Genomic DNA, 25,278 nt, shown 5'->3' with positions numbered 1-25,278 from the left:
TTTTCGTGGAATTGCAGGTGGTGCGAGGGATTGCCATGGTATGAACTCCCGTTGATCAGGGATCAGGGCGGAACTCGAGTTTCTCGGGTCTTCTGCAGCCGACATTCCTTTCGAAAGTCCTTCACAATTTCTCTACCGTATCAGCAATCAATCAGGATCAACAGGTTTCTGGCGTATGTAATGGAGGATGGGCTGGTAAATTACATACGAGAGCCCCGTACTGTAATCTTATGACACAAGATCTGACACGAAGAGGGTCCCTTGAGTGAATGTTCGTAACTGTAATACGTTTACGGTACTGTTTACCAATATGATATGATGATAGAGGAAACTCAGCAGGTACACAGGAGGATGCTCTTGAATCGCCCGAGGAGATGTTTTTATACATTGTACAAGTACTAGGGAGATAACTAATTATGGTTATGCATCGATTTGATTCCGTACATTCTCAGAAATAAAGTCGGCATGTATAGTCACGTGACGGGAAGTATATCAGTCACATGACTTTGTGGCGTCCGTGGCTTGGCACAGGTCTGCGACAAGCCACGCTGGATCAAACTCCGCCGGCGCTGTGGATCGGTACCGCGTTGATGAGGTTAGGTTAGGGTGTCCAAAAAAGCCAGGGAAACCGTCGCCTCCGGACTAAAAAAGAGCATCCAAGGGGCTGCTCCCCTGACGTGACTCGCCGCAGAACATTGAATTGACATCTTTTTTTTTCCCCTACCCCCTAATTCCATGCTTGATTGAACAGTTCTTGATATTGTTTTCTGTGTTTCTCGGTTTTTGTTCATTCGTCTTGTCTTTTCGCCATGCCTAAACAATCCCGTCCTGCGACCACTGGTTATGCCCGACTCGCCCAGGCCGAGGAGGATGAACGAGAATATTACGAGTCCGAAAATGACGATCCCTACGAACCTCCGCAGACCATATCGACGCACTATGCGCCCATTAATGCGCGATCGCAGATGCCCTCCGGAGCTCTGTCGCCGCCCGACTCTCGCCGCCGAAGTAATGCCCACCGCCGCCGAAAACGCAGTAATTCCGGTGTGGATATCAAAGCAATAAACGCCCGGCTTGAGAGATGGGCCGAGGAGATTGCCTCCAAATTCAAGAAGAACAGGGCGCCCAAATCTGCCGGCGATGAGAAACTCGAAATCTACCATACCGTGTTCCAACCTCCGGATGGCGTGCGGCCGTACACGGCCGAGATGCTGGAGACAGAAGAGTTCGAGGAGGAGCAACGGAGGAAGAAGGCCGAGTTCGATGCGATCGTCGACAGCGTCCGCACCGCGATCGCCCAGGGCATCCATCCAAAGATGATCTCCCAGGGCAGTTCAGGTAGCTATTTTGCGCGGAACCCCGAGGGGAAGGTCGTGGGCGTCTTCAAGCCCAAGGATGAAGAACCCTATGCATCGAGAAATCCCAAATGGACCAAGTGGCTGCACCGAAATCTGTTCCCCTGCTGTTTTGGACGGGCATGCCTCATTCCCAACCTCTCCTACGTGTCTGAAGCTGCCGCCTATGTTCTAGATGTTCGATTGCGGACCAACATTGTCCCATATACGGATATTGTATGGCTATCGTCCAAGTCGTTTTTCTACGATTTCTGGGAACGCAGACGAGCCTGGGGCGGTCGGAGGCCCTTGCCACCAAAAGTCGGTAGTTTCCAAGTATTCCTGAAGGGGTACAAGGATGCAACTTTGTTCTTACGGGAACATCCCTGGCCAGACCAGAGTAGCACGGGCTTCACCGCAGAGGATGCTCCCCGACGCAAGAAGCGGACGTGGAATGAGGCCTGTCGGTCGTCCGGGTTACCATTCGATGATGATGATGAGTCCGACGAGGAGTTCAGCGATATGCGAACACCCTCTCCCGAGGATGACGAGCCGGAGAGGCAATTTTATTGGAGCGAGAACCTGAAGCAGTCCTTTCGCGAGGAATTGGAGAAGCTCGTGATCCTTGACTACATCATGCGAAATACCGACCGCGGGTTGGACAACTGGATGATCAAGGTTGACTGGAAAACAGAAGAGGTTTCAATCCTTGCCGATCCCCCCAAGCATAATACCCTTGATCCTCATGACCATGACGATGAAGACACCCCGCCGAACCGGCCGGTGTCGGTAAGCAGCGACCGGCCAAGGTCAAATCGCACCTCTTCCCTACCGTACCGACGACATGAAACCATGGTTGCGACCAGTCGGACGGGAACACCGTCGAATGCGGCTGAGACACGAGCGTCGATCAAGATCGGCGCCATTGACAACAGCCTGTCGTGGCCGTGGAAACATCCCGACGCTGTAAGTGACGCGATCAGCCTGTGCAGGTTCTTCAAGGGACTTAACTAACGATGGATGCAGTGGCGCAGCTTTCCTTTCGGGTGGCTTTTCCTGCCCGTGTCGTTGATCGGACAGCCGTTCTCGCAACGTACACGGGATCATTTCCTCCCTCTACTCACGTCGACTGCATGGTGGAGCGGCACGACAGCGGCTCTCCGCAAAGTCTTTGAGCAGGACGCGGACTTCAAGGAGAGCATGTTTGCCAAACAGATGGCGGTTATGAAGGGTCAGGCGTGGAACGTAGTCGAGACGCTGAAACAGCCCGATCATGGGCCGCTAGAACTCACCCGCCGAACCCGCGTCTGCGTATGGGACGACCGTGTGGAGATTCCCGTCGCGATTCCCATGCGCGCACCATCCAGCGATGCGCACCGGAGACGTGCCCGGGAACGCAAGGAGGATGGTTCCGAGGACGAGATCGACATCAGCACCGCCAGCAATGCGCGGCCCAGTGATGACCTGATCCGCCTAGGATCTCCTCCCGGTGACCTCCCCAATCCGAACCGGTTTGAGCTCGCACGGGATCGAGGATCCGAGGAAGGCGATCGCGGGCTGCACGAACGTGATAGTCAGGATCTGGCGCGGAGCTGGGCCTCGGCGCCGCCGCGCACCCGCAGTTATCGACCTGGGGGCCATAGCCGACACAGCTCCCGAAGCTCCATCTCGCAGCGGCGCGGCTCCTGGGTTTTCGACGGAGATGACCTAGAGGGCGATCTCGGCTATGCTGCCGCCGAGGGGATGGAAGGCACCGAGCGAACGGTGATCGTCGAGCGACTCGAGACCGTCAAGAGCTCGAACCCGATTTTTACCGGGTGTTGAACTTTGCATTTCACATTGGGCCTTGTTCCCGTTTCAGCACCATTTTCACAATTTTGCATTGCACGCGCATGATCAATCGAGTCAGCGGCAATATCTCTCACGATTGCTACGGCGTTGGGTTTTATCTTTCTGGGGACCTGTGTATTATTTATTTGGACGTTTTCTATAATATCTGATACAAATGACTGCCACGCTTGGGTGGCGTAATCATCGACCGGGCCAACGACCGTTGATTTGTACATAGAAAAAAAAAGTTCATTGTGTGGCCATCATAGAACCGCGAATAAGCTTTGTTGGCGGAATCAGGAGTCAGAAGCGAGTTTTGTGAGACAGTTGATGCAACATTAGGGCTAAAGCATATCTCGAACATTCTCATGCGATTTTCTTCATCGCACCGTGTACAACATAAAACATCTCTACGAATTTTTTCAGACTCTATTGCTTTGTTTGCGTGCGCCCTCATCTCCTTTGCGTTCTTTGGGCATCGTAAAAGACTTAAGGAATAGTGACTTTCCTATTCGGGAGGGAAACAATGTGTCAGAGGGTATGGTCCAGTATGTGTACGATTCTCGAAGCTGACTTACCTTGCGTTTCGTGCCCTGTCCGGCTGTCTTGACGCGATTGCGGCTCTTGATCACATCCGTCTTCAAGCTGATCGGGCGTGGACGACCGTGCAGCTTGAGAAAGAGGCCACATGCGTTGCAGAGCACGGAGCCCAGCTCATCGCGCCGCCACAACGGGGTGGTGGATGTGCCGCAATTCTGGCAAACGGGCTGCAATTGGGGGCGCTTCTGATCAGTCAAGGTCGACGCCATGGTCGGGAAAGCGTAGACATTGAAGAGAAGTACAAGGATCAACAAGTGCGGAAGGGAGTGAGCACCGCTGGGGCTGGGAAACAGATAGTCGAGAGCGATATGGGGAGTGAATGATAAGATCGGGGAGCGATGGGAATTGGGGTGCGATAAGAAGGGATTTTCTGCCAGCGAAAGGCGCAGTCTTGGCGCCAAGCCTGATCGAGTGCTGATAGCGGAATCCGGAAAATCCTTGATTCCGAGATTGGGCATGGTTCTCTCTCGGTCCAGGATAAGCCCAGTTCTGTCCGATACAATGGCATTGTTTCCCTGACAGTTGAACTCGGAGGATCAATCCCACCCTTGAAGAATTATCGTGACTTGTGGGAATACTGCGAACCTCACGGGCATATTCATTACATCGAAGCTGAAGTCGGAAAGATAGACGGATTCCTTCGCAAAGTCGCTCCTTTGCAGTTCTGTTGTCGAAGAATATATATGACCTACCTTCTTCCATGCCACTCATCAAATGCAGAATACACACAAGTTCGCTCTTTCAATTGTCGGCGCAATCTCTGCTCAGAGAACATCAGCCTGAACAGCAGCAACGCAAGGAGATGAGTCTGGAACAACGGTATTCTGATGATCCGTTGGATCATGCTTCCCGAGAGCCGGGAGTTCAAGGAATCAACTGGGACGAAGCTTCGCGTGTGCCCAATGGCACTGATCGCTTCGTGCAGTTTCCCCACAGAGAATACATAGCCAAATGCTGCCTTTGGACCAGGAGCAAAGGCGTAGTCACGCAAGGCCAGAGCGAGGACCTTTGCTTGCTAAATGGCTCGCTCAACTTTGAGATTCAGGTCTATCCGCCAACGGATATCAAGTATAAGAGAATGATCCGAGCTGGAGAGAAGACCATGGTACATGTCAATTTCTCAGTGGACAAGTACAGAGAGTCACCCACGGGCACGTTCAAAGATGTGCCGCAGGGCATGAACGTCAGGGTCCGGTGTGTTGTTGACCAAGTCATTTATCGTTGCTCTGTCGGGATCGACAGGCACGCATTCAAGGACGACGACGGGTGGGAGAAGCTTCCCGCGTACTACGTCCAGGTCAAAAGCTTACAGATCGAGGGCCGGGATATGAATACGTTGTTTCCGGTAAAGTCTGGTTGCTGAATTACTACACCCCGCCACCACCGCAAAGTGAGCTACCCCCTTTCGGGGTGTGGTACGATACCTCAGATCCTAGCCCGAAAGCTCTTTATTGCCGGAAACTAAAGCGCCTCCAGTAGGTGGTGGATGGATTCAAGCGGAACCGAGTCATCTTGGGAGATCGGCACAGCTTATCAGGGTTTCTTTCTTCTGTTTTGTATTCTTTTGTTGTTTTAATTGAGTTTGTTCATTCGTATTCGCCTCCAGTCAAATCCAAGCATGCTGTGGTTCGTTCTATGGATTAACGACCTTCACTGTAGCGTTTTCCCGATTCTTTGTCTTACTTGTCAGCGTGATCATTGGCTCGACCCATACACGACAAAGATGGACGTACCGTCAATCGTACTTGGGTTATTAATGATGTAATTTAGTGACTAATACTACCTGGGTATTTTGGCTTACCTGCTCATGCAGTATAAAGGCTTTCCTGCCGTCAATCCAGTGGCATGAGCCCACTGCTCTCCTTCAGGGCTGTCTGAATGTAATGATTTAGTATACTGAGTTCGAGGCATCAAAGTAATGCCAAAGCAGCGCCCGTCGGCGACACATGATTGTTTTGCATAATCAACATGCCTGACGATGAAAAGCCGTCAACGGCAGGAGATTGGCTGAGTGGAAGACGAGAAGGCAGTGATTAGTTTATAAGAGTACGGTGCTTCTTACGACAACAAATGGCACAGGTGACAATGTGACATAGTCATTCCAGGTGTTTCGAACGTTTCTTTGGTCGCTGGCAGTCTTACTGAGACAGTACATACTCTGAATTAAGAGGGCCCAAGAGCTCTTGATCCCTCGACGTTGGAGCACAGACAACATTGGGACTGAAGCGTATCTTGACCCCTGCTCTCGATTCTACTCATGTCGACATGGACACTACGTGCAGGTGAATCATGCGTACGGCTCTGTTCCACTCTATTACCTCCGTTTGCGTAAATCATCATTCCGACTTCATTCTTTGAGGACTTCAAGGTCTTTGAGTCGGTACTACTACATAGGTACTTTTGCCAGGGTAGCATCTCCTTCATGTGCAATTGTCAAGCAATGTCATTGTCTTCATGAGATTATCAGAGAACAGCTCGAATCTGACCAGTCCGCTAATCATTATCCTGGGAAAGACTATGATAGTCATGACATTGTGAGCAACATGTGAACCTTGTGGAACAGTCAAACACATCGAGACAAGCTCTTCGTGGATGACGGATTCTTCCGGAAAGGGTCACTCTTGAGAGTCTTGCTCATTTCCAATATATAGTATATAATGTAAGAATGTCATGCCCCTGCACATACCTCACGGCATTTATCAAACGCAATAGTACCAAGTAACAACCTCGTTCGATCAATCACCAGTCGCAACATAAAAAAAAAAAAGCACTCGAAATGGCACACCCACCCTATATTGAACGGGACTTTGAATTTGACACAGACTTGGAGCCTGGTTTTATCCCTTGTGATGTGCCATACGGTGAAGGGACTCATGACTATTATGTTCCTGAACCTGGATGGACGGAGACTGAGCATTTGCTCCTTGGGGAGGATGTCGGACTCGTTGCTCCTCTGAGGGACTATGTGACGAAAGTGCTCCTTGTATCCAGAACGTCAGGCGCAGTGATGAGGGGCCTCAACGAGAACCTGAGGTCCGACGAGCGCTCCTTGCTAAACGGCCGGATTAGACTCCAGCTTCAACTCTATCAGCCCTTGGGTGAGCATTTTAGGACACCTGATCCAGAAGGTCGACCTGTGAGGGTGAACCTTCGGATCGTGAAGGAGAAATCCCCGCAGGCTGCCACATTCGGACCTGTGGACAGAACTCACCATCTCCAAGAGTCCTACAAATATGTGGGTGAGGTGAAGGTGTATCCTCGGATTAGTTCTTTTTTCAATCTTCCAGCTGTGAACTATATCGATGTAACCAAATTTAAGATCATTGGAGCGCGGCTCGGATATCAGTATCTCGTCGCGGGAACCATCACTATTCAGGCTCTTCGCCCACCTATTGAAATACAACCGTTCGTCGTGTGGTATGATCCCACAGCCAAGAGCCCCAAAGGTTACTGTATGCGACGAAGGAGAGGGATACAGGAGGAATGATGGACATATGGAGTCAGGCTCAGTGATCGTGGGAAATTGGCATGTTATGGGATTTTTGCTTTTTTCTCTTTAGCAATAGATGTACTCGTGTACTCGTATTTAGCACAATGTACTTCGTACGGAGTACGGAGTACCTAGGTACCTACCTACCTTACCTACCGAGGGTGACAAAGATGTTCGACAGGTGGGCGAAGAAGACGGACACGAGCGCGATAAGGTACCTCCCTTACCTTGGTAGGTAGCTATGCCAGTTGGCCTGTAACTAGTTGGATTACCTACAACGGGTGTGTCACCCGGCAGAACGGTGATCCAGACTTACGGAGCGCCAAGAGCGGCCAAGTCGCTTCCCTCCGACTTATTCCGGTTCAGCCAGTCAGGTGACACTTGTACCACGTGACCAGCCCAAGCCACGTAATGTTACCTTCGAGTACTCCGTACTCCGTACAGTGGGTTAGGGTTAGTAGAGAGAGTTTAAGGGTAAGGATTTCAGTCCGATGTACAGAGTACAAATAGTCGTATGCGATCAACACGAAAATAACTAACCAAACTACTCGTAGGATCTGTAATCAGTAGTACTCCGTACTCCGTAATCAGCGTCTTGGCATGGTATCCCGCTGACCCGCACCGACTGAGGCTCAACTGAAGTTGGACCCTGAATGCGATCGATCGGCGCGCCGCCCGTCGGGTCCATCGCCCGCAGTTCACATGACCATCATCGCCGTCGTTCGCGAATAAACATCGCCGTGGGATCCAATACTGAGTACTTACACACTCACTGCGCGTATCCCAGCGCTCCAGGCGCCTTTTTCACCATGGCCTCACGTGCCGCCATGCTCTTGGACCCCCGGTCCTACACGCGACATCTCCAGGGCAATGCTGGTACTGTTCTGCTCTATCCCGTCCATCCGAGCCCGTTGCTTTTGCCCGCAACGTTCTCTCATTCCCCTCCGGACGAACCCCGCAATCACCGCCTAGCCCATGTCGACGGAAGACCGTAGCTCACTGTTTGCAGGAACTCGCCAGGGCGCGGGATCGCCCGGCACATCGACGTCCCAGGCCGCTGGCCAGTCGCAACCGACGGTGGATGTCGTCTTCACGAACGGGGATGCATCTGAGCCAGGTGGATCGAGTTCGGCGACACCGAAGCGATCGCGCGAGGACGACGAGCCTCCAGATCGCGCGCCGAAGAACCTGCTGGAGGAGATGTATGGAGTACAGCGCCGGGAAGACCAGCCGCAAAAGCGCGTCAAGACGTCCAAGGACAAGAGCCCGGCTCTGCAATCGCAGAGGTTCCAGATTCCGGGGAACTCGGGTCTGGGCGACTACGTGAAGGAGCGGAAGGACTCGGGCCCAACACAGGTGGTGGATTTGACTGGTGAGAGGCCCCGGAATGTGTCCCACGATCAGGGCGGCGCTAATACTCGGTTCTTAGAATCGACAATCAAGTCAGCGCTGGCCAAGGACGACGACGGCGACTTGCAGGTCACAGGCTCGAATGATATCCGATCCCAAAGGGTCTGTTACGGCAAGGTGGAGGGCGCCATGATCCAGGCGCACACAGTCCCCACGCCCAATATGAATAACCCATTTGCGGACTTTACACATGCCTGGCCCTCCATGAAACTTGGCATCAGACGGATTCGCGGCGAGGGAAGTAACAAGATCGAGGTCACCGATGCGCAGGGGAAGGTGTTTGGCTCGGTTGATTCCAAGACCGCTGCGGGAATTGTACCCCTCCTGGATTCGGAGCCACTTCAGGTCGAAATAACCGCTCGTCTAGATTATCGTAAGCGACAATCAGGGGAGGTCCCCGGGCAGAGCTGTTCCGCTCTTTACCGAGCATCAGTCAACCTGTACGGCCCACGAGGGCAGGCTGAAATCGTCGGCAAGGTCCTGAGCCAAAAGAGCTTGTGGCTTGTGACTCCAACCATGGTCGAGCAGGGCGTCCCAGTCTGGAATCCCCATTCGCAGCTGAGGCGCACTCAACAACCGTCGGGTCCTTCCAGCATGCCGCGCCCACGTCCGGCAGTGTCCTACGAAGTGCGAACGGCGGAGGAGGTCAACGATGCCGTCATGAAGATGTTTGACCAGCTGAGAAGCGCCGAGAACATTCCGGAGAAAGAGCCGCCGCCATCGATTGCGACGCCTCTTCTGCGACACCAGAAGCAGGCCCTCTGGTTCATGCTGGAAAAAGAACAGCCCCGCAAGTTCGGACCCCAGGAGCGGGACAACAACTCGCTATGGCGGATTCAGTACGGACCAAATGGACGCAAGCGGTATCGCGAAATTATCAGCGGGACCGTGTTGGAGGAGGAGCCTCCACAGACCTACGGCGGGCTTCTGGCCGACGTGATGGGTTTGGGCAAGACCCTGAGCGTACTGTCGCTGGTGGTCACGACCCTGCCCGATGCTCGCAGGTGGGCCACGCAGCAGCCGCATCCTGATCTGGTCCGGGCGCAGCCGGGAATCCGCAACGCCAAAACCACTTTGCTGGTGTCTCCGCTGAGCGCGGTGAACAACTGGGTGACTCAGGTCAAGGAGCATCTCAAGCCGCACGCGCTCTCCTGGTACGTGTTTCACGGGCCGACGCGCACAAGCGATGCGGACGATCTGAGTCAGTATGATCTGGTCATTACCACGTACAGCACGATCCTTAGCGAGCTCTCTGGCCGTCGCAGCAGGCGCGATCAAAGCCCTCTGGTTAAGATGAACCTGTTCCGGATTGTGCTGGATGAGGCGCATGCCATCCGCGAGCAGAGCGCCGCTCAGTCGCAAGCGATCTTTTCGCTTAATGGAGAACGCCGGTGGTCCGTGACGGGGACGCCGGTGCAGAATCGACTCGAGGACCTGGCGTCAGTCACGCGGTTCCTGCGGCTCTATCCGTATGATGAAAAGGCCAAGTTCTCTGCGCACATCTTGAGTCGATTCCGACTGGGTGACCCCAACGTACTGGCGAGTCTGCGCGTGCTGGTCGATTCGTTCACGCTGCGCCGAGTCAAGGACAAGATCGATCTGCCGCCTCGTCACGATAAGATTATCATGCTTGATTTCTCGGAGTCGGAAGCGCAGCTGCACGAGTTCTTCCGCAGGGAATCGAACGTGATGATGAAGGTGATTGCGAACGAGTCAAAGACCACGATGGGAGGCCGCATGTACCACCATGTGTTGAAGGCGATGATGATTCTTCGGCAGATCAGCGCGCACGGCAAGGAACTCTTGGACCGTGAGGATCGCGAGCGGATAAAGGGGATGAGTGCGCAGCACGCTATCGATCTGGACGACGACTGTGGCGGGAATGAGGCAGCGTCGGACGACGCGATGAAGAAGAAAGCGTACGAGATGTTCAATCTCATGCAGGAATCGTCTGCGGACAACTGCTCGAAATGCGGCAAGTCGCTGGCGGCGAGGGCGGCCGACGCGGGTTCGCCGGAAGATGATCCCAAGGCTGTGATGGCGGTGATGCTGTCATGCTTCGATGCGGTGTGCGCGGACTGCTTCCAGCCGTGGCAGCAGGCTTTTGACGCGGCGGGCGGGCGTCCGATGTCGGGCACAGCGCTGAAATGTCCCGTGTGCGATGGATGGATCTCCGCGGCGTATACGGTGATCACGGCGGGAGATTTCCAGGCATACGTGACCAGTCAGGCAGAAGAGAAGCACAACCGCAAGAAGGCAAAGCAGCTGGGAGAATATGGCGGACCGCACACTAAGACACGGGCGCTCATTTCGCACCTTCAGCGCACTGCAGAGGAAAGCGCGCAGCTCAAGGGCGAGCGGCCGATCAAGAGCGTGGTGTTTTCGGCCTGGACGTCGCATTTGGACCTGATCGAGATTGCACTGAGGGACCACCAGCTGACGGGGTACACACGGCTGGACGGGTCGATGCCGCTGAGCGCGCGCAACAGGGCATTGGAGCAGTTCCACAGCGACAATAACATCACAATCCTCCTGGCGACGATTGGCGCTGGCGGCGTCGGACTGAACCTGACACCCGCCTCGCGCGTCTACATCATGGAGCCGCAGTACAACCCGGCCGCGGTCACGCAAGCGGTCGACCGTGTCCACCGGCTTGGACAAACCCGCGAGGTCACCACGGTGCAATTCATTATGCGAAACAGCATCGAAGAGCGCATCTTTGAGCTGGCAAAGAAGAAGCAGCAGCTCGCTGATATGAGTATGAACCGCGGCAAGCTCGACAAGCGGGAGATACAGGAGGCGCGGATGCGCGAGTACCGGAGTTTGTTTCGGTGATTGCAATCGTTGATTCGGAAGGTTCCTTGGTCTTTTATTGGCATTCTTGGGTTTATGATTTGGAGTCTGGGTGGCATGTAATAGTGGGACATACCCGCATGGCTATGGAGGATGTTTTCGATGTTTGATTTAGACACGTGCATGACAGCATACGATCTAGAACTTCCAATGATGATTATGAGACATTGCACCAAATACGACCTGGGTATCTCAAGCAAAACACCCTCTTTCCCACAAGAAAAACGCCCAAAGGAAAAGACCACACCTACCGACCATAAATTCCACTCCCAATCGCCCCTAAAACCGCCTCCAACCTCCTCCCCAGCGCTTGCAACTCCCTCACCTTTCGCGCCCTCTCCTCCTCCACCTTCCGCATCTCTGCATCCAACTCGCGAATCCGTGCCTCTTGCTCCGCCTCCGTCGACCCAATCCCGGGAAGCCGCCCAATCAGATACTCGATCTGCTGCTCCTTGATGATCAGATCGCGCGCGAGTTCCCGCTGGCGCGCGGCGAAGGTTGTCGGTGAGTCTGGACGCGGCGGGTTGTTCTCGCTGTCGAGCATGTTCTTTGCGGGGTCGGCATCGCCTGCCGTTCCGGCGCCAGCGCCGGCAGCTCCGGGGGGCTGGGTGGAGGTTTCTGCTTGTTGTTGTTGTTGCTGCTGCTGCTGCTGCTGTTGGGTGGTGGTGGGCTGTGATGGCTGTTGCTGTTGCGCTGCGGCTTGGTTTTGGATTACAGGCATAGGCGCCGCGTTGAGCCGGTCCTTGGGGATCTTGGCCATTTGAGGCATGACATTCTCAACGCCTGGAGGGGGGTTGGCGGGGCTATTGTCGTGGTAGGTGGTGAGATAGCAGAGGGTTGCGTAGAATTGAGTCGCGAGCTGGATCCGGTTTTGTTTCGTTAACTCGATCGCGTCGTAAGGGTGGGAGAGGGAGAGTGAGAGATGTTGTACCTGGTCCAGACAGGTCTGGAGCTGGGTGATAATGTCTGCCATTGTTGCTGCTGTTGGAGTTGAAGTGCTGAATGTAGAGCGAAGAGAAGACAATGTCTGATGAGATTGTGACGTGTATTGATTTTACAGCATCTTGTAACGATATGCAGCCAAATGGTACCTAAAATGGTACGGTAAAATCGTATTGAAATTACGTCTAAGGATAGCTTTGCGGCGGGCTATGCCCGTGCTTTGATTCAAGCTCCATCCCAGCTCAAAGATACAAGTACAATCTCGGATGGGACTTGTGAGAGTATGAGAGTTCCCTGGCCACCACCATGTCTCTACCGGGCATTCCACACCGGGAGTAGGCTCTCCCAACAACGGGATAAATCCATCCACAGCCCGCTCGCCCGTCGTCTCTTCAACCTACCACCAACACCGACCCCCCCGACGCAAAACCACCACGACCTATCTTCATTCCTGAGCTATGCCGCGCGCATCTCCCTAAGCGAGACAAGCACAACCTACATCGGCACACACTACGAGTACACCGTGCAGGAGACCCTCCGGCGCTACTCCTTTTCCCTCCACCGCGTCGGCGGCCGCGCTGACGCCGGTATTGACCTAGCAGGAACCTGGCACGTTCCTCCTCCCAGAATCGGGAGTCAACGTCACCGCAGGGCTCAACACCCACCGCTGCGTGTCGTCGCGCAGTGCAAGGCTCTCCGTGCGAAGCTTGGGCCGAACCTCGTCCGAGAACTGGAGGGTGCTTTCCGCTACTCGCTGCCGGGGTTTCGCACGGAATGGAAACTTGGGATGCTGGTCAGCCCGCGCGAAGCGACAAAAGGTGTGCGTGATGCGCTGGCTCGAAGCCCATTCCCATTGATGTGGATGATGATGGACCGTGGGGGTTCGATTGCACAGGTTCTCTGGAATGCGCGGGTTGAGGATAATCTCGGCTTGCGGCCGCTGTGTGTGGAGAAGCGGTATCGCCTGCCCAGTGCTGATGGCGAGGGCAAGGACGCGAGACCTACGCAAGAGGTTGTGTTGACGTGGGATGGCCAGGAGCTTCCGCATATGGACCTGGTTGAGGAGGACATGGCCCGGCGGGAGAAAGAGTGGTCGGCCACTTGGGGTGGACAGGAGATGACCGAGACGGAGAGAGAGGAAATGCTGTCTTTGGTCCAGGATGCGTCTCCGGGTGTCGCTCTTGAGAACATCAATCCACAGGAGTTGCAGGCCAAGAAAGGCGAGTTCCTGTCGGTGTTGCAACGTAGGAAGGCTGGGTCTGAGCACATGTCGAGCTAGAAAATATTGGAGAATATCGCACGATGATTCATTACCAAAAGCAGAGAGCATCGGATACAGATCGATCCAAACCAGGGTATCCCAACGCCGGACTCAACCAACCCATTGTACCAAACCAACGCCATCACCCTTGCATGTTCTGCCAAAAGTAATTTGCATAAAAGAACCGCGAGAACTTGGGATCGATGTTGATCACATGGACATCTCCCTTGCGACTGTTCCGGATGATGGCCTTGTGATAATTGCCCGCTTCGTCTGCCTCTACATCAATGCCCAGAGATCTGTAGAGCTTCAAACGAAGACTGTGCAACGTTAATACGACAAGAGCCTCTAAGACGATCAGACCTGGGAATCCATACATGGTCGCATCCTCCGCCTCCCGCTCCCGTCGTGCAGCCTCATCACCTTCCAACCCCTGCGCCTCCAGCTCCGCAAGCCGCTCCTTGAGCATCTCAAGCTCGCCCTCCAACCTCTCGGACTCAATTTCCAACTCCGACGCAGCCTTGGCGATGCGGAACTTTTCCGTGTCCAGCCTGATCATCTCCGCTGCGTGCTTTGATGGGTCGTGCGCCGCGACCGCCTCCTCGTGGCTGGCTTCCAGCGATTTCAAGTTCCGCGAGAGTTTTCGGAGCGCGGACTCTGCTTCCCGGAGGCGGAGCTCGCGTGATTGGCGTAGGGTTTCCAGAGATTCATTGATGCGCGTGACCGCGAGCTTGTCGGGTTGGATGTTGAAGTTGCCGATCGTATGGTGGATGAGCTGCGATCAAATCTTTGTCAGAAAGAAAGTCATTAAACGATTTCAAAAGGCTTACTGTCGCGGGATCCTCATCGAGCAACATTTTGATGGTTTGGACTTGATGGTGCCTTTCCTACGGAGAGCCTTTTCAATGCGCGTCACGTACGAGTAAACTTATCGATAATGTGTACGAGTACTCCGTACTCTGTATCGTTACGATAATCTCTAGGTCACGTGATGCGTTGCGGGAGCAACAGCCACGGTCTTGGCGAGTTGCGTGACTTGCGTCACTGTCTGGTTGAGCATGCGCACCGCCACATGTCGGTTTGACTAGGCCACTTGTTTGCTTTTCGAGCTTGAAGTTCGCGATTGAAGAAGAGTCCTGGTCTATTCTTACATTTATTCTTACATTTTGAGAGTTAAGCTTCGGTTTCGTAAGATGGGTTCGAATCTGCCGTGTACGTGAATCACTTCTGTTTGGCTGAGTGTTGCTAACAAGCTCGCAGACGCTGCGGACGCAGAGACGTGTGTTTGGCTTTCGCTCCTATCCCAATGGAACTTGATGCTGACTTCTCAACCATTAGCCCGCTGAAGCCCGCAGAGCTTCAGGTTCTCCGTGCGCAGTACGAAAAGGAAGGCGACTACGTCGGCGTGCAGACCAAGTTCAACTATGCCTGGGTATGTCGTTCGTTCTGTTCGACCGCCCTCGAACAGAACCAAGCTCACCTCTCCCGCAGGGCTTGATCAAGTCCAACCACCGCTCGGAGCAGCAAGAGGGTGTCCGGCTACTGTCAGAAATTTTCCGCTCCGCTCCCGAGCGACGTCGGGAATGCCTCTACTATCTTGCTCTCGGTAACTACAAGCTCGGCAACTACGCCGAAGCGCGTCGCTACAATGATCTTCTCCTTGAACATGAGCCGGGGAATCTGCAGGCGGCGAGCCTTCGGCAGCTGATCGATGACAAGGTCGCCAAGGAAGGACTGATCGGCGTCGCCATCGTCGGTGGTGTGGCCTTGGCTGCTGGATTAGTAGGAGGTCTTCTTTTCAAGGGTGCGCGACGGCGATGAACCGGGGCCGCGTGACCACCTCATCCTGTTTTTCACTCCGTAAATAGTTGTGGGTAGTTTTCTGGATGCTGGGCATGGGTGGCGTTTGTTGATCGCATACATACTCGCCTCTTTTGTCTTGTTTACATGCGCTTTAAGACGACTGCACTTGTACAAGCAAGACGAGGACTATTGCTACCATATTAGTCAAATACGCTTATTCTGTAACAGGGAGGTACTCGTTTCGAAGTTCCGAAGAAAGTGGCTACTGGCTGCTAACGTCATCAAACGGAATCGGTTTGGGCTTCATCGGCTCCCCCCCATCGACTTCGATCGATCAAAAAAAAAAGTCCTCTGGTTGAACGGCATCTTCCGTGGGATCCATCCCAGCCTCAGCTCAAATCGACAGCGTCATTCGCTCTTGGCTGGCTTCTGTCATGGTCGCTGCCCTACATCACTCAGTGCCCAGCTCCTTCGGGCGATGAATCATCGTCGTTCTGGCTTCGCATGTCGTCGATTGAGTTCGGTGGTGCCTATCAATAAATAAATTGCTGTCCACTCCGAAGATTATCCCCAAGGATTTTCCTGGAGTCCCTCATCACAATCTCTCTCTCCTCGCTTCTGCCCGTCCGTTTATCCATCATGCCGCGCAGTGAGGAGGTTATGTGCCACCAGTGCGACAATTTCTTCCTCAAAGATGAACACGGGTTGATTTGTCCGCGCTGTGGCTCCGAGTTCACAGAAATTGTAAGTCTTTCACTCAGGATTTCAATCAGGCCTTGGTGGAAATGGTACAAGAGACTGACTTGACCAGATCGAAGGCAGTGCCGAAGACGACTCTCCTTCCCCGGAACCTCCCTCTCTGTTCAATACCCTATTCGGCTTCCCACAACAATCCTCTTCTCCGCGACGATCACAGTCCCCGCCGGGTGATGCCATATATCGAAATCCCTGGACTGACGAAGGCGACCGCCATGACCACGGACCAACCGTCCGGCACCATGAGTATCGTTCTCCCGATGGGCGTGTGACTTTTACGAGCACAACGTACACGTCTGGGTTTCAACGAAGAGGCGCTGGCTCTCCTCAGCTCGATCCGAACGATGCGCTGGCGCAAACGGTCAATGCTCTCATCCAAGAAATCACCGGTGCTTCGACAGCTCGGCGCCGAGAATCTCCCCGGCCTGAAGAGAGCCGTGAGACAACACCGCGTAGCTCATTTGCTGATATGTTCTTCGGCGGCCTCCCGCCGAGGGATACTGAGAGCCCTGAGCCAGCGCATCCAGTGCCTAACATGAGCGAGTATGACCTCACCTTGCATTGTTTGGTTGGCTCTCGCTGACTACTCGTAGTATTCTCGTCGATCTCTTGTTTGATCGAGTAGCAACACAGCAACAACCCCTTGGCCGAGGCGGCGTCCACGTCATTGGTGGCGGTGGAATGGACCCTTTTTTGATCTTTTCTAGTCTGCTGAGAGGTGGCCGTCATGGCGACGTCGTGTATTCACAAGAAGCGTTCGACAGGATCATCTCTGACCTGATCGAGCACAATACGGGCAACGGCGCGCCGCCGGCGTCGCAGAGTGCCATCGACGCGCTGCCCAAAGTCAAGGTCACGCAAGGCATGCTGGGCCCCGAGGGCAAGGCGGAGTGCTCCATCTGCATGGAATCCGTCGAAGTTGGCAGCGAGGTCACGCAGTTGCCCTGCCTCCACTGGTTTCACGGGCAGTGTATTGAGATGTGGCTGAGCCAACACAATACCTGTCCGCATTGCCGGCGGCCCATCACCGCAGACTCGTAAGCAGGACCTTGATACATTCATCTCCCCTTCTTGCCTCCTCGTCCACTCCCGTCACCTCTTTTCTCAGATCTGGAAGCTCATCCATGTCTCGTTGGAACCAGAGAACCTAGGGACAGAGACGCTGGCGAATCAAGACCCGCCCCATCCACCACGCCGGGAACAAGAGAAAATCCCTTGGTGGTCCCCAGCGACAGCCCATCTGGATCCGCCTCACCTTTTCAACAACACAGTAACCAACAACAGACGGAGTCCATCCCTTCTTCTGAGCATCAACAACAAACTACCACCACTCCGGGCCGAACCGATTCACCGCTTGGAGGAATCGCCAGCTGGGTACGAAGTCGGTTCGGCGGAGGGAGTCAATAAGACAAGGCATCTTAACTACTACTAATTATCAAAGAGTACTTCTTAACGATTGTTTTATATATTAGCCACTGTGGATTGCTTTATGAGCGCTTTAGGAGTATTGTACATTTTTATGACAGTTATTGTTTGTTCAGTCAAGGCTCTTTATGTGTTACTGTGTTGCTTTTTCCATGGTGCGGGTAATGGTCTCCAGGTCCTGGGTGGTCTACTTTGTTCAGACCTTGTTTGTAGTCATAATCGACCGCGCGCATGAACACTTCGCAGCCGAGATACTCCATATCAGAGGTGATTCTCTTACTGACAATCAGTCAATCAAGCTTGATCCTCCATCGAGTGAATTCGGTTACTTGTACAATAAAGTCCGCTACAGTACAAGGGTCACATCATGATGATAATCGTTATCGTGCAGCCGCCCAATTCATGCCCATAGGGAATTCCGGCAGCGATGGATTCAAATGTTAGGTAGGTACCAGGTAGGTACCTAGTTATTCACCGCCGTCCCTTCTTCTTCGTCACAACCTTGAACGGCGCGTTGTTATGATCATCATCCCGAGCCGCCGCGTTGCTGGACCCCTTCTTGGCAACCTCGCTCCATCCGCCCGAGTTGTTGCCCTGGTTGCGCGCATCGCCGCCAAACGCCGCGACGTTGACCGATTCCACGATGCCCTTGTCGGCGAGTTTGCGGCGGCGGATGAACTCCTCGGCAAACCGGCGCCCGTCGAGCGTCTGCGAGTTGGCGTAGATCGAGTCCGAGATGATTTCCGTTTCGGCGGGGAGCTGCAGTAGTTGTTGCACGAAGTCGTCCACTGTAGGTTAGATTCGATTCGTTAGTATTAAGCATGGTCTCATAAGATAAGGTTGGAAAAAAAATAACGAACCATTGATGTTGCTGTTCAAGCCCCGCCCAAGTGACAGCTTGGCCCATTTCGCAAGCTCTTCAATGGCTTGATTGGTATTCGTCGTGGATGTGTTTCCTGTGGTCGTGGTCCGTGACGCGGCCGCCGGTCGGGCCTTGTTCGCCGTCTGAGGCGCTGCTGCCGTGGCACTCGCTGATCGGGGTGCGACAGGCGTGGCCGGCGGGGGTTTGGGCTTGCCGCCACCCGCACCAATAGTGGTCCATACACCGCCGCCGTTGCCGGCGGTCGACGAAGCGGGCGCAGTTGGGGCTGCCTGCGTCGTAGCACCCTTGCTGGCTAGATCGGCGTATCGCTTGCCTGCAACGGCGCCTACGGGGCTGCCGGAGGCTGCTTGACTGGCGGCATTCGCTGCAGCAAGGCGTTGTTTACGAGCCTCCTCCTCTTTCTGAATCTGAGCAAGCGTCTTAGTCGGCCCATTCTTCCCGCCAGCTGCCTTCGACCACGCATTCGCGCCCGACGTTCCGGATGCGTTGCTCGCCCAGTTTGCAGTCGCAGGTAGGGCCGGTGCAGATTGCTGCGCCTGTTGACTCAGACGTTCCTGTTCGGCAAGCAGCTGAGCGCGACGAGCAGCGGCTGCCATTTCCTCACGTTGGGCCGCACTACGAGCTTCTGCCTCCTGGATTTCTTTCAAGGAAGGCCCCTTGGGTGCTTCCGACAGGTCCTTAGCCCAAGGCGCTATCGACGTCGATGGAGTAGTCTGAGTCTCCACAGGGGTCTGGTTTTGCGACCGTGAGGTTGCAGCAAGCGCTTCTGCAACATTCTGACGGTTCCGCTGAGCTGCAGGGGCTGGCAGGGGAGACGAAGACGGTGGAGGAGCCGCGGGATGACTCGTGGCAGTCTCACCAGCTGCTTGCTTCTGCTGTTGCTGTTGCTGCTGCTTTTGAGCCGCAGCCGCATTCTGCACCTGCTGCGAAAGGGACAGAGGTTCATTCGAGGTCGCCGCGCTGGTTTCTTCTTCCTGTTGCTTAGCCAACGACGACTCGGCGGGCTCTTTCTTCTCCTCACTTTGTTGTCCAGCATCCTCCTGCTTTACAGCAGAAGGTGCTGGATGTGTAGGCAGGCCTTCCACACCCCTGACATATTCACCGTCCTGGCTGCGCAGCGCATGAAACTGGCGAAGGCGTTCCTCCCTGGCCTGCTGCTCGAAAATGCTGTCTCCATGGGTCCTGTCATACAATTCCTGCTCCTGTTGCAGACGGGCACGGTCCTGCAGCATCGTAGCAACAGCATTCGGCTGAATTGAAGAAGACTCCTGTGGGCGTCCACCAAACGAACCCTGGCCCGCCCCAAATGGGTAAGGATCGGGCCGACTGACATTGAGCCGTCCAAGGAGATCCGGAAGCTCACCATGCGTGCCGCTCAGATCCGTTCCGAGAGACTGCGGACCCAGACCAGGAAAAGCATTCGGCCGCATGCTGTCGAAATAGTTGGGCATGGCCTGGGGCGGTTGGAGAGGCCCTTGGATCGGCGACGGTTGATAACCTCCAGGCGACGTGATACTGCCGAAGCTGGGCTGGCTGTGGAGGCTGTGCACACTGGAGTGATGCTGGAGCTGAGGATGCATTACATGTGGACCGCCCTGCATCTGCATCTGTTTCATAAGCGTCTGTTGCTGCGCAAAGCGCTCCTTTTGCCGAGCAATTAGATACTGCTCCTCCTGCTTCCTCCGCTCAAGGGCGTTTTGCTGTTCCGCAGTCAATGTGGTACCAAATGTTGGGAAGCTATTGGCGAACGGAGGCTGAGCGGTGCCTGACTGTGAACCGGATGTCGTTGGCTCGGGGCCATGAGGAATACCGATCTGAGGCACCAAGAACGGCTCGCGCGAGTTACCAATACGGCGCACCAGTTGTCCCAGTGGTTCGAAATCCGGATCCTCCAGTCTCTTCACTTGCAGGTCAGCTGTGAAGAAGCCAGCCTTGAACCAGTCGTGCATCTCCAACCCAGACCAAGGACCCTGGATATTGCCCTGAGGATCGCGATAGATCCATCGCATCCGATCCGGCATAACCATGGTACGTTGCTGTGCGACTGGCATTGCACTGGAGCTAGACTGGGTCTGACTGGTCTGCTCACTGCTCGGCGCAGAGGTCGTTGGCAAACCAGCAGCAGAAGTGACGGGGTTTTGGGTAGTCGGAGCAGATGAAGACGAAATGGCTTGCTCTGTTAGTCCCATCAATATTAGCGCCGCCCTTCGACTACCCTTTGTACAACGTCACGACAACTCACCTTGCTGCGGGGAGGCATCTTGGTGTGCATCGCCCTGAGTTTGGTCCTGCATTGCAGGCGGGAACAAAGACCCCATTTTGCTGCCTCGACCGATGCTGCCTGTACCGCTCAAGCCACCATGGGAGCCAAAGAAACCACCACCACCTAGAGTTGACACCGTGGGGGACTGCATATCTGCGGAGGTACTGAAGGCTGTCTCTCCAAACCCAGAGAACGCCGCCCTTTCGCGTGTCGGAGTGCCAATGGTTCCAGATGAGGGCCAGCCGCTAACATTTCCAAGTCCTGGCATACCTCCCAAGCCTCCAAGACTCGGAAAGCTCTTGCCAGGCCCGGCACTAGACGTTTGGCTGCGATCACCGGCCGACAGATCCAATCCGGAACCAGTATGTCGCATTGCACCAAACGAACCAGCATTGGCATCATCCCGCAGTGCCCTCAGACCAGGAATTTGAGTCCGCTGGACATCGGAGCCATCGGTTTCGATGTCGTCATCGCCTTTATACCCGCGTGGGCTCTGATACGGGTTGGTATTTGTTGGGCTGGTCGGTTCCAGACCCTGGAGGTGACTCGGTACGTCGTGCGAATCACGACTCTGTAGTAAGTCGCGGATGCCGGCCACACCAGGTGTCATTCCAAAGGCTCCAAAACCGAGATCATCCGCTCCCTGCTGTGAACTTCCCCCCTGTTGCGCTCCGCCCAGTGCAATGCTTCCAGCGCGGGGCTCTTCACCGAATGGATTCGTTTCACTACGAGAAGGACGCGTCTTCAGTGTTTCACCCCACGGTGACTGAGCGCGGTCACCACCTTCAGTCGCGCTCCTGGCTGCGCCCTTGTCCCTGGCTAACGCGTTGACATCTTCCGAGCTATCTTTGGACAGAAGTCCCTTGAACCTGCTCTCGCCACGAACACTACCAAAGCCCTGTCGCTTCTCCGTCGCCCCTGGTTGAGTAGTGGACGGTCCGAGGGAGAAACTTCCAAACGCACCCATTGCAGAGAAGCCACCGGTCTGGGATGCAGAAGTCGACCAAGAAGGCGTTGGACCAGTCAAACTACCAGTAGGGTTTGTGGCGCTGCGCTTCAAACCACTGAACGGGGACGTGTCGGCGCCCTCGCGCGGTTTATCCTTCTCCTCGGCTTTGTTCGGATCACGATAATCGGTCTTTCGGCGAAGGAGCGCAGGAGGTGGAGTTGTAGTGTTGGGCTCGTCCCTGAAGAAGCGAGATCCTCCGCCACTTGGTGACATGGGGTTTCCGCTGGAATCTGCTGTCTCCCGACGCCTTGGCCCAGGTCTGCCGGAACCAGGCGAGGACATGTAAGCGTTGGAGAATGAGGTCTTCCGTCCACCGAGTCCACTAGCACCGTCCTTCGGAAGAGCAGATGGTGGTGGCTTGAGCGGGGAGTTAACCGTCGTAGAAAACAACTTCAGGAATTGTTAGCAGGCTGGGAAGCCGCTCTTACACGGGGCAAGAGTGTACCTCTTTCTCATCGTCCGTTAATTCCGTCAAGCCCAGCGGCTCGAACTGCCCAGCGTGATCCCAGCACACCTCTGCCCCTAAAGCTGCGCCTTTTGGATTATCTTTCCCTATTGCACCATTTGTGGTTGATGTTTCTTCCAGGGGATTCCAGTTCGCCACGAAAAAGTCTGTTAAGTTCTTTCCAAGCGATCCAGAATCTCTCTGGTTCTTGAAGATCTCTAGGAGCTTATCCTTTGAATATCGGGCGTCGCTAGTGGAAGGATTGCGAGCTTGGGTGTTAGAACTGGGATTGGGAGGGATATGCGCAGCTGACGTCGGGGTCGACGCGGATGTGGTCTGATTGCTGTCACGATTCTGGACATTCGTGGCAACTGACGGGCGACGAAAAGTTTGCGTTGCTCCGTTCATACGAGAACGAGTCCTGATCCACGATCACTGATTAGCAGAACAAATCTCGCGTTCGGTGCGAACCCCATTTCCGTCCCGCTACTGCACGGTGGAAGCTTGAAACAGTCATAATGGAATCAATCATACCATTCCCCGCCACTTCCGCCATCTCTCTTCGAGGATTCCTGATTGCTGCCGGCCGCGGCAGATGCAAAACTGGAAGGTAACGGCGATGGCATTTTGGATGCACTGCAGATTCGCGGGGAAGAAATCGTTAGAAAGTTGAATAGCACTTTGAAGGAGAATGTTCAAGTACCAATACACGCAGTCCTTCGTGGATTGTTGCCAGAAGAAGCGCGAAAGCAGATGGGTCGAGTTAAAGTCACGAGTCTGGCACCGAAACAGGCCGTGAGAGATGGTCAGGCACTCGCTAGGTGAATCGACTGGAAATGAAATCAGTGCACAGGCCTGCGTATTTCAGAGAGCGAATACGAACTGGAGAATCGCTTTGAACGAGATCAGAAGGCGAGACGAGCACACGTTTGAACAGAAGATGAGGATTGCAGTTCCTGGTCGCGAGCAAAAAAGAGTGTGGAACGAATAGCAGGCAGGACGTGGAAATAGCGCGTCCGGTTGTGTGCGTGCTACCAGCCACATTCATCAGCCACAAGTACCAGCCACAATGTTTTGGGTAAACATGCGTCAACTTTATGCTGTCAATGGCCTTTATGCAGTATTAAGGGTAAAGACCGATGCAATGGCCGACAACATTTGTTCTTAGCAGCTGCGTCTGGGCCTTCAGTCCAAGACGGAGGCGGGAATGCGCATAGCTGGAAAGTCGCAGAGCAGCGGAAAACAGTAATCAACGGTGCGTGGAAATAAAGATCTGTGAATCGGCACCAGTAAAAATTCTTGCTGTTGTTGCCAAGCCAGCCGTCGACCATGTAGCTTGATGACGCTAAACTACTTTAGGACTAAGTTAGGCTCACAAGTACGGGTATTTTGCAGCGTCTTCTCCGCTAGCTCATCTGGAGGAACGGGGATTACTTCGATCTTCGAAGATATGCTTGGTAGCAATGGGGAAGTAGCAGGCCAGGTCAGGTCATTATTCGAACCGCCCAAGAATGGCCTGCACAGCAATACTGCTTACAGCGACAGCCCAAGTGTGTGAGTTGCGGACTTGAGAAGACTAAGAAAAACATGAACGAATAACTGAAAGTCAGAAACAAGCATGGAAAGAAGCAGAGGAGGAATCAGTGAGACTGATCGTAGAAATCAACCTCGGACGAGTCAGTTCCAAGAACTCAGCCGCGCTCATTGTGGAGGCATTGCAAGGAGCTGCAGAATAGCAGCAGATCGGGACCTTCACCCAGCTCGTGTTGGAATAACTATCGCGATTGAGAATATGTGCAGGAAGGTCGATAAGCGCTGATCATGCCTCTGGTCATTAGCTTCAGTTGCTCTCCCATAATCTATAATCTATGAGTGTGTTCTCCATACTCGTCGTCGGATATGTTTAATCTGAGTACCATCCAACCTTTTTGTTCAACATCATCAGCCGTCCCCTTCTCAGCTTGGTTTTCTCGAATTTCGTATCGGGAATCGTCACTTCTGTGACCTCCCAAGTCGAGAACTATAGCCTGGCAATGGCTGTACATCATCAAGTAACGATCACTACTTTATTGGCTTGGCCGTGATTATCGTCTTCACAGACTTCTCTGATTTACAGCAACTGTTACGAACTACATATCCCTGGCGATGAAACATGTTGCCAATTGGCGATTTACCATTGAGGCGGCAGAGGCAGACCGGGACGCAGAACGAGCCACGAGCTAACTGCAGGGCTTGAAGCAGGCAGTGATCGATTCCAAGACCCTACACTCTTGCGCTCCATCATTGTCCATCACATCAAAAGCACCAGTGGTTCTTAGGAGTTAGGACAAGTACTTCCACCGCCCCCCTGTCCTTCGTACATCTTCATTATATTTCAGAGTTTGGCCATTTTTCCACGTGTCTGATCGCCTTGGGAACCGTTTTTGGTTCTTTCTCTACTGGTACCACATTCCCATGATGATTGCCACACTATACATTACTCCGTACTAGTAGTGCATCATCTTTCTGCGCACAGATGTCGCGGGGGCCTATTTCTTCTCGATCCTCCTGATGATATTCATCTTTGCTTGGTTCCTCACCTGCTCCTCGTCGATGCTAATTTCTCGGCTCCCGGCCGAGCCCGCGGCCTTTCTTGGGTTCATCAACGCTCTAGCGTGGACACATGCTTACGACAATCCGCTTCTTCCTCTCTTCATCATATTTTGGATCCTCTGCGCGGGTGGCACTCAAGAACATTAGGAACTGTAATACGCGACTTGTCCTACCCCGATTATTAGGATTCATCGCACTGCTTGTCAATCGAAGTCGCAGGTTCAGTCAAAGGACTCCGTACAGAACGAGTCCTAATTAGGTAGCTACTTGTAGTTACTCGTAGAATTCTTCCAGAAAGAGAGCCAAGACCGACTATCCCATGTTGGTGACCGGCAGAGTCTTGGCGGCCAACCCCGGCTTTTCCCCGGAAAATCTTGGACCA

The 25,278-nt window shown here is 54.0% G+C and overlaps 11 protein-coding genes across 11 annotated transcripts; 7 read left to right on the top strand and 4 right to left on the bottom strand.

Moving 5' to 3' along the window:
* Positions 1 to 809: 809 nt before the first annotated feature.
* Positions 810 to 3,158, top strand: VTN31DRAFT_6554 (uncharacterized protein; the record flags this gene model as incomplete). Its single annotated transcript, XM_069407177.1, has 2 exons — positions 810 to 2,300; positions 2,361 to 3,158. 2 exons carry the CDS (start codon positions 810 to 812, stop codon positions 3,156 to 3,158), a joined length of 2,289 nt encoding a protein of 762 aa, XP_069258729.1.
* Positions 3,159 to 3,586: 428 nt separating this feature from the next.
* VTN31DRAFT_6553 (uncharacterized protein) lies at positions 3,587 to 4,222 on the bottom strand (the record flags this gene model as incomplete). The annotated part of the gene is made up of 2 exons (XM_069407176.1): positions 3,587 to 3,667; positions 3,743 to 4,222. The coding sequence occupies 2 exons, from the start codon at positions 4,220 to 4,222 to the stop codon at positions 3,587 to 3,589; spliced, it is 561 nt and encodes a 186-aa protein (XP_069258728.1).
* Positions 4,223 to 4,566: 344 nt separating this feature from the next.
* VTN31DRAFT_6552 (uncharacterized protein) lies at positions 4,567 to 5,127 on the top strand (the record flags this gene model as incomplete). Its single annotated transcript, XM_069407175.1, has 1 exon — positions 4,567 to 5,127. One exon carries the CDS (start codon positions 4,567 to 4,569, stop codon positions 5,125 to 5,127), a length of 561 nt encoding a protein of 186 aa, XP_069258727.1.
* A 1,413-nt stretch (positions 5,128 to 6,540) lies between these two features.
* Positions 6,541 to 7,251, top strand: VTN31DRAFT_6551 (uncharacterized protein; the record flags this gene model as incomplete). The annotated part of the gene is made up of 1 exon (XM_069407174.1): positions 6,541 to 7,251. The coding sequence occupies one exon, from the start codon at positions 6,541 to 6,543 to the stop codon at positions 7,249 to 7,251; it is 711 nt and encodes a 236-aa protein (XP_069258726.1).
* Positions 7,252 to 8,063: 812 nt separating this feature from the next.
* On the top strand, positions 8,064 to 11,499 carry VTN31DRAFT_6550 (uncharacterized protein; the record flags this gene model as incomplete). Its single annotated transcript, XM_069407173.1, has 3 exons — positions 8,064 to 8,130; positions 8,264 to 8,626; positions 8,684 to 11,499. 3 exons carry the CDS (start codon positions 8,064 to 8,066, stop codon positions 11,497 to 11,499), a joined length of 3,246 nt encoding a protein of 1,081 aa, XP_069258725.1.
* A 265-nt stretch (positions 11,500 to 11,764) lies between these two features.
* VTN31DRAFT_6549 (uncharacterized protein) lies at positions 11,765 to 12,490 on the bottom strand (the record flags this gene model as incomplete). The annotated part of the gene is made up of 1 exon (XM_069407171.1): positions 11,765 to 12,490. One exon carries the CDS (start codon positions 12,488 to 12,490, stop codon positions 11,765 to 11,767), a length of 726 nt encoding a protein of 241 aa, XP_069258724.1.
* Positions 12,491 to 12,742: 252 nt separating this feature from the next.
* On the top strand, positions 12,743 to 13,738 carry VTN31DRAFT_6548 (uncharacterized protein; the record flags this gene model as incomplete). The annotated part of the gene is made up of 1 exon (XM_069407170.1): positions 12,743 to 13,738. One exon carries the CDS (start codon positions 12,743 to 12,745, stop codon positions 13,736 to 13,738), a length of 996 nt encoding a protein of 331 aa, XP_069258723.1.
* Positions 13,739 to 13,862: 124 nt separating this feature from the next.
* On the bottom strand, positions 13,863 to 14,577 carry VTN31DRAFT_6547 (uncharacterized protein; the record flags this gene model as incomplete). Its single annotated transcript, XM_069407169.1, has 3 exons — positions 13,863 to 14,040; positions 14,098 to 14,495; positions 14,551 to 14,577. The coding sequence occupies 3 exons, from the start codon at positions 14,575 to 14,577 to the stop codon at positions 13,863 to 13,865; spliced, it is 603 nt and encodes a 200-aa protein (XP_069258722.1).
* A 336-nt stretch (positions 14,578 to 14,913) lies between these two features.
* VTN31DRAFT_6546 (uncharacterized protein) lies at positions 14,914 to 15,541 on the top strand (the record flags this gene model as incomplete). Its single annotated transcript, XM_069407168.1, has 4 exons — positions 14,914 to 14,932; positions 14,981 to 14,999; positions 15,059 to 15,152; positions 15,212 to 15,541. 4 exons carry the CDS (start codon positions 14,914 to 14,916, stop codon positions 15,539 to 15,541), a joined length of 462 nt encoding a protein of 153 aa, XP_069258721.1.
* Positions 15,542 to 16,162: 621 nt separating this feature from the next.
* VTN31DRAFT_6545 (uncharacterized protein) lies at positions 16,163 to 17,320 on the top strand (the record flags this gene model as incomplete). Its single annotated transcript, XM_069407167.1, has 3 exons — positions 16,163 to 16,267; positions 16,335 to 16,822; positions 16,873 to 17,320. The coding sequence occupies 3 exons, from the start codon at positions 16,163 to 16,165 to the stop codon at positions 17,318 to 17,320; spliced, it is 1,041 nt and encodes a 346-aa protein (XP_069258720.1).
* Positions 17,321 to 18,175: 855 nt separating this feature from the next.
* VTN31DRAFT_6544 (uncharacterized protein) lies at positions 18,176 to 22,930 on the bottom strand (the record flags this gene model as incomplete). Its single annotated transcript, XM_069407166.1, has 5 exons — positions 18,176 to 18,492; positions 18,565 to 20,763; positions 20,830 to 22,249; positions 22,305 to 22,725; positions 22,839 to 22,930. 5 exons carry the CDS (start codon positions 22,928 to 22,930, stop codon positions 18,176 to 18,178), a joined length of 4,449 nt encoding a protein of 1,482 aa, XP_069258719.1.
* Between the last annotated feature and the right edge of the window lie 2,348 nt (positions 22,931 to 25,278).

Source organism: Thermomyces dupontii, assembly GCF_041956625.1.
Source record: "Thermomyces dupontii strain NRRL 2155 unplaced genomic scaffold VTN31scaffold_7, whole genome shotgun sequence".
Taxonomy (NCBI): Eukaryota; Fungi; Ascomycota; class Eurotiomycetes; order Eurotiales; family Trichocomaceae; genus Thermomyces; species Thermomyces dupontii.
The sequence above is the reverse complement of the archived record's forward strand: the minus strand, read 5'-3'. Positions and strand labels throughout refer to the sequence as shown.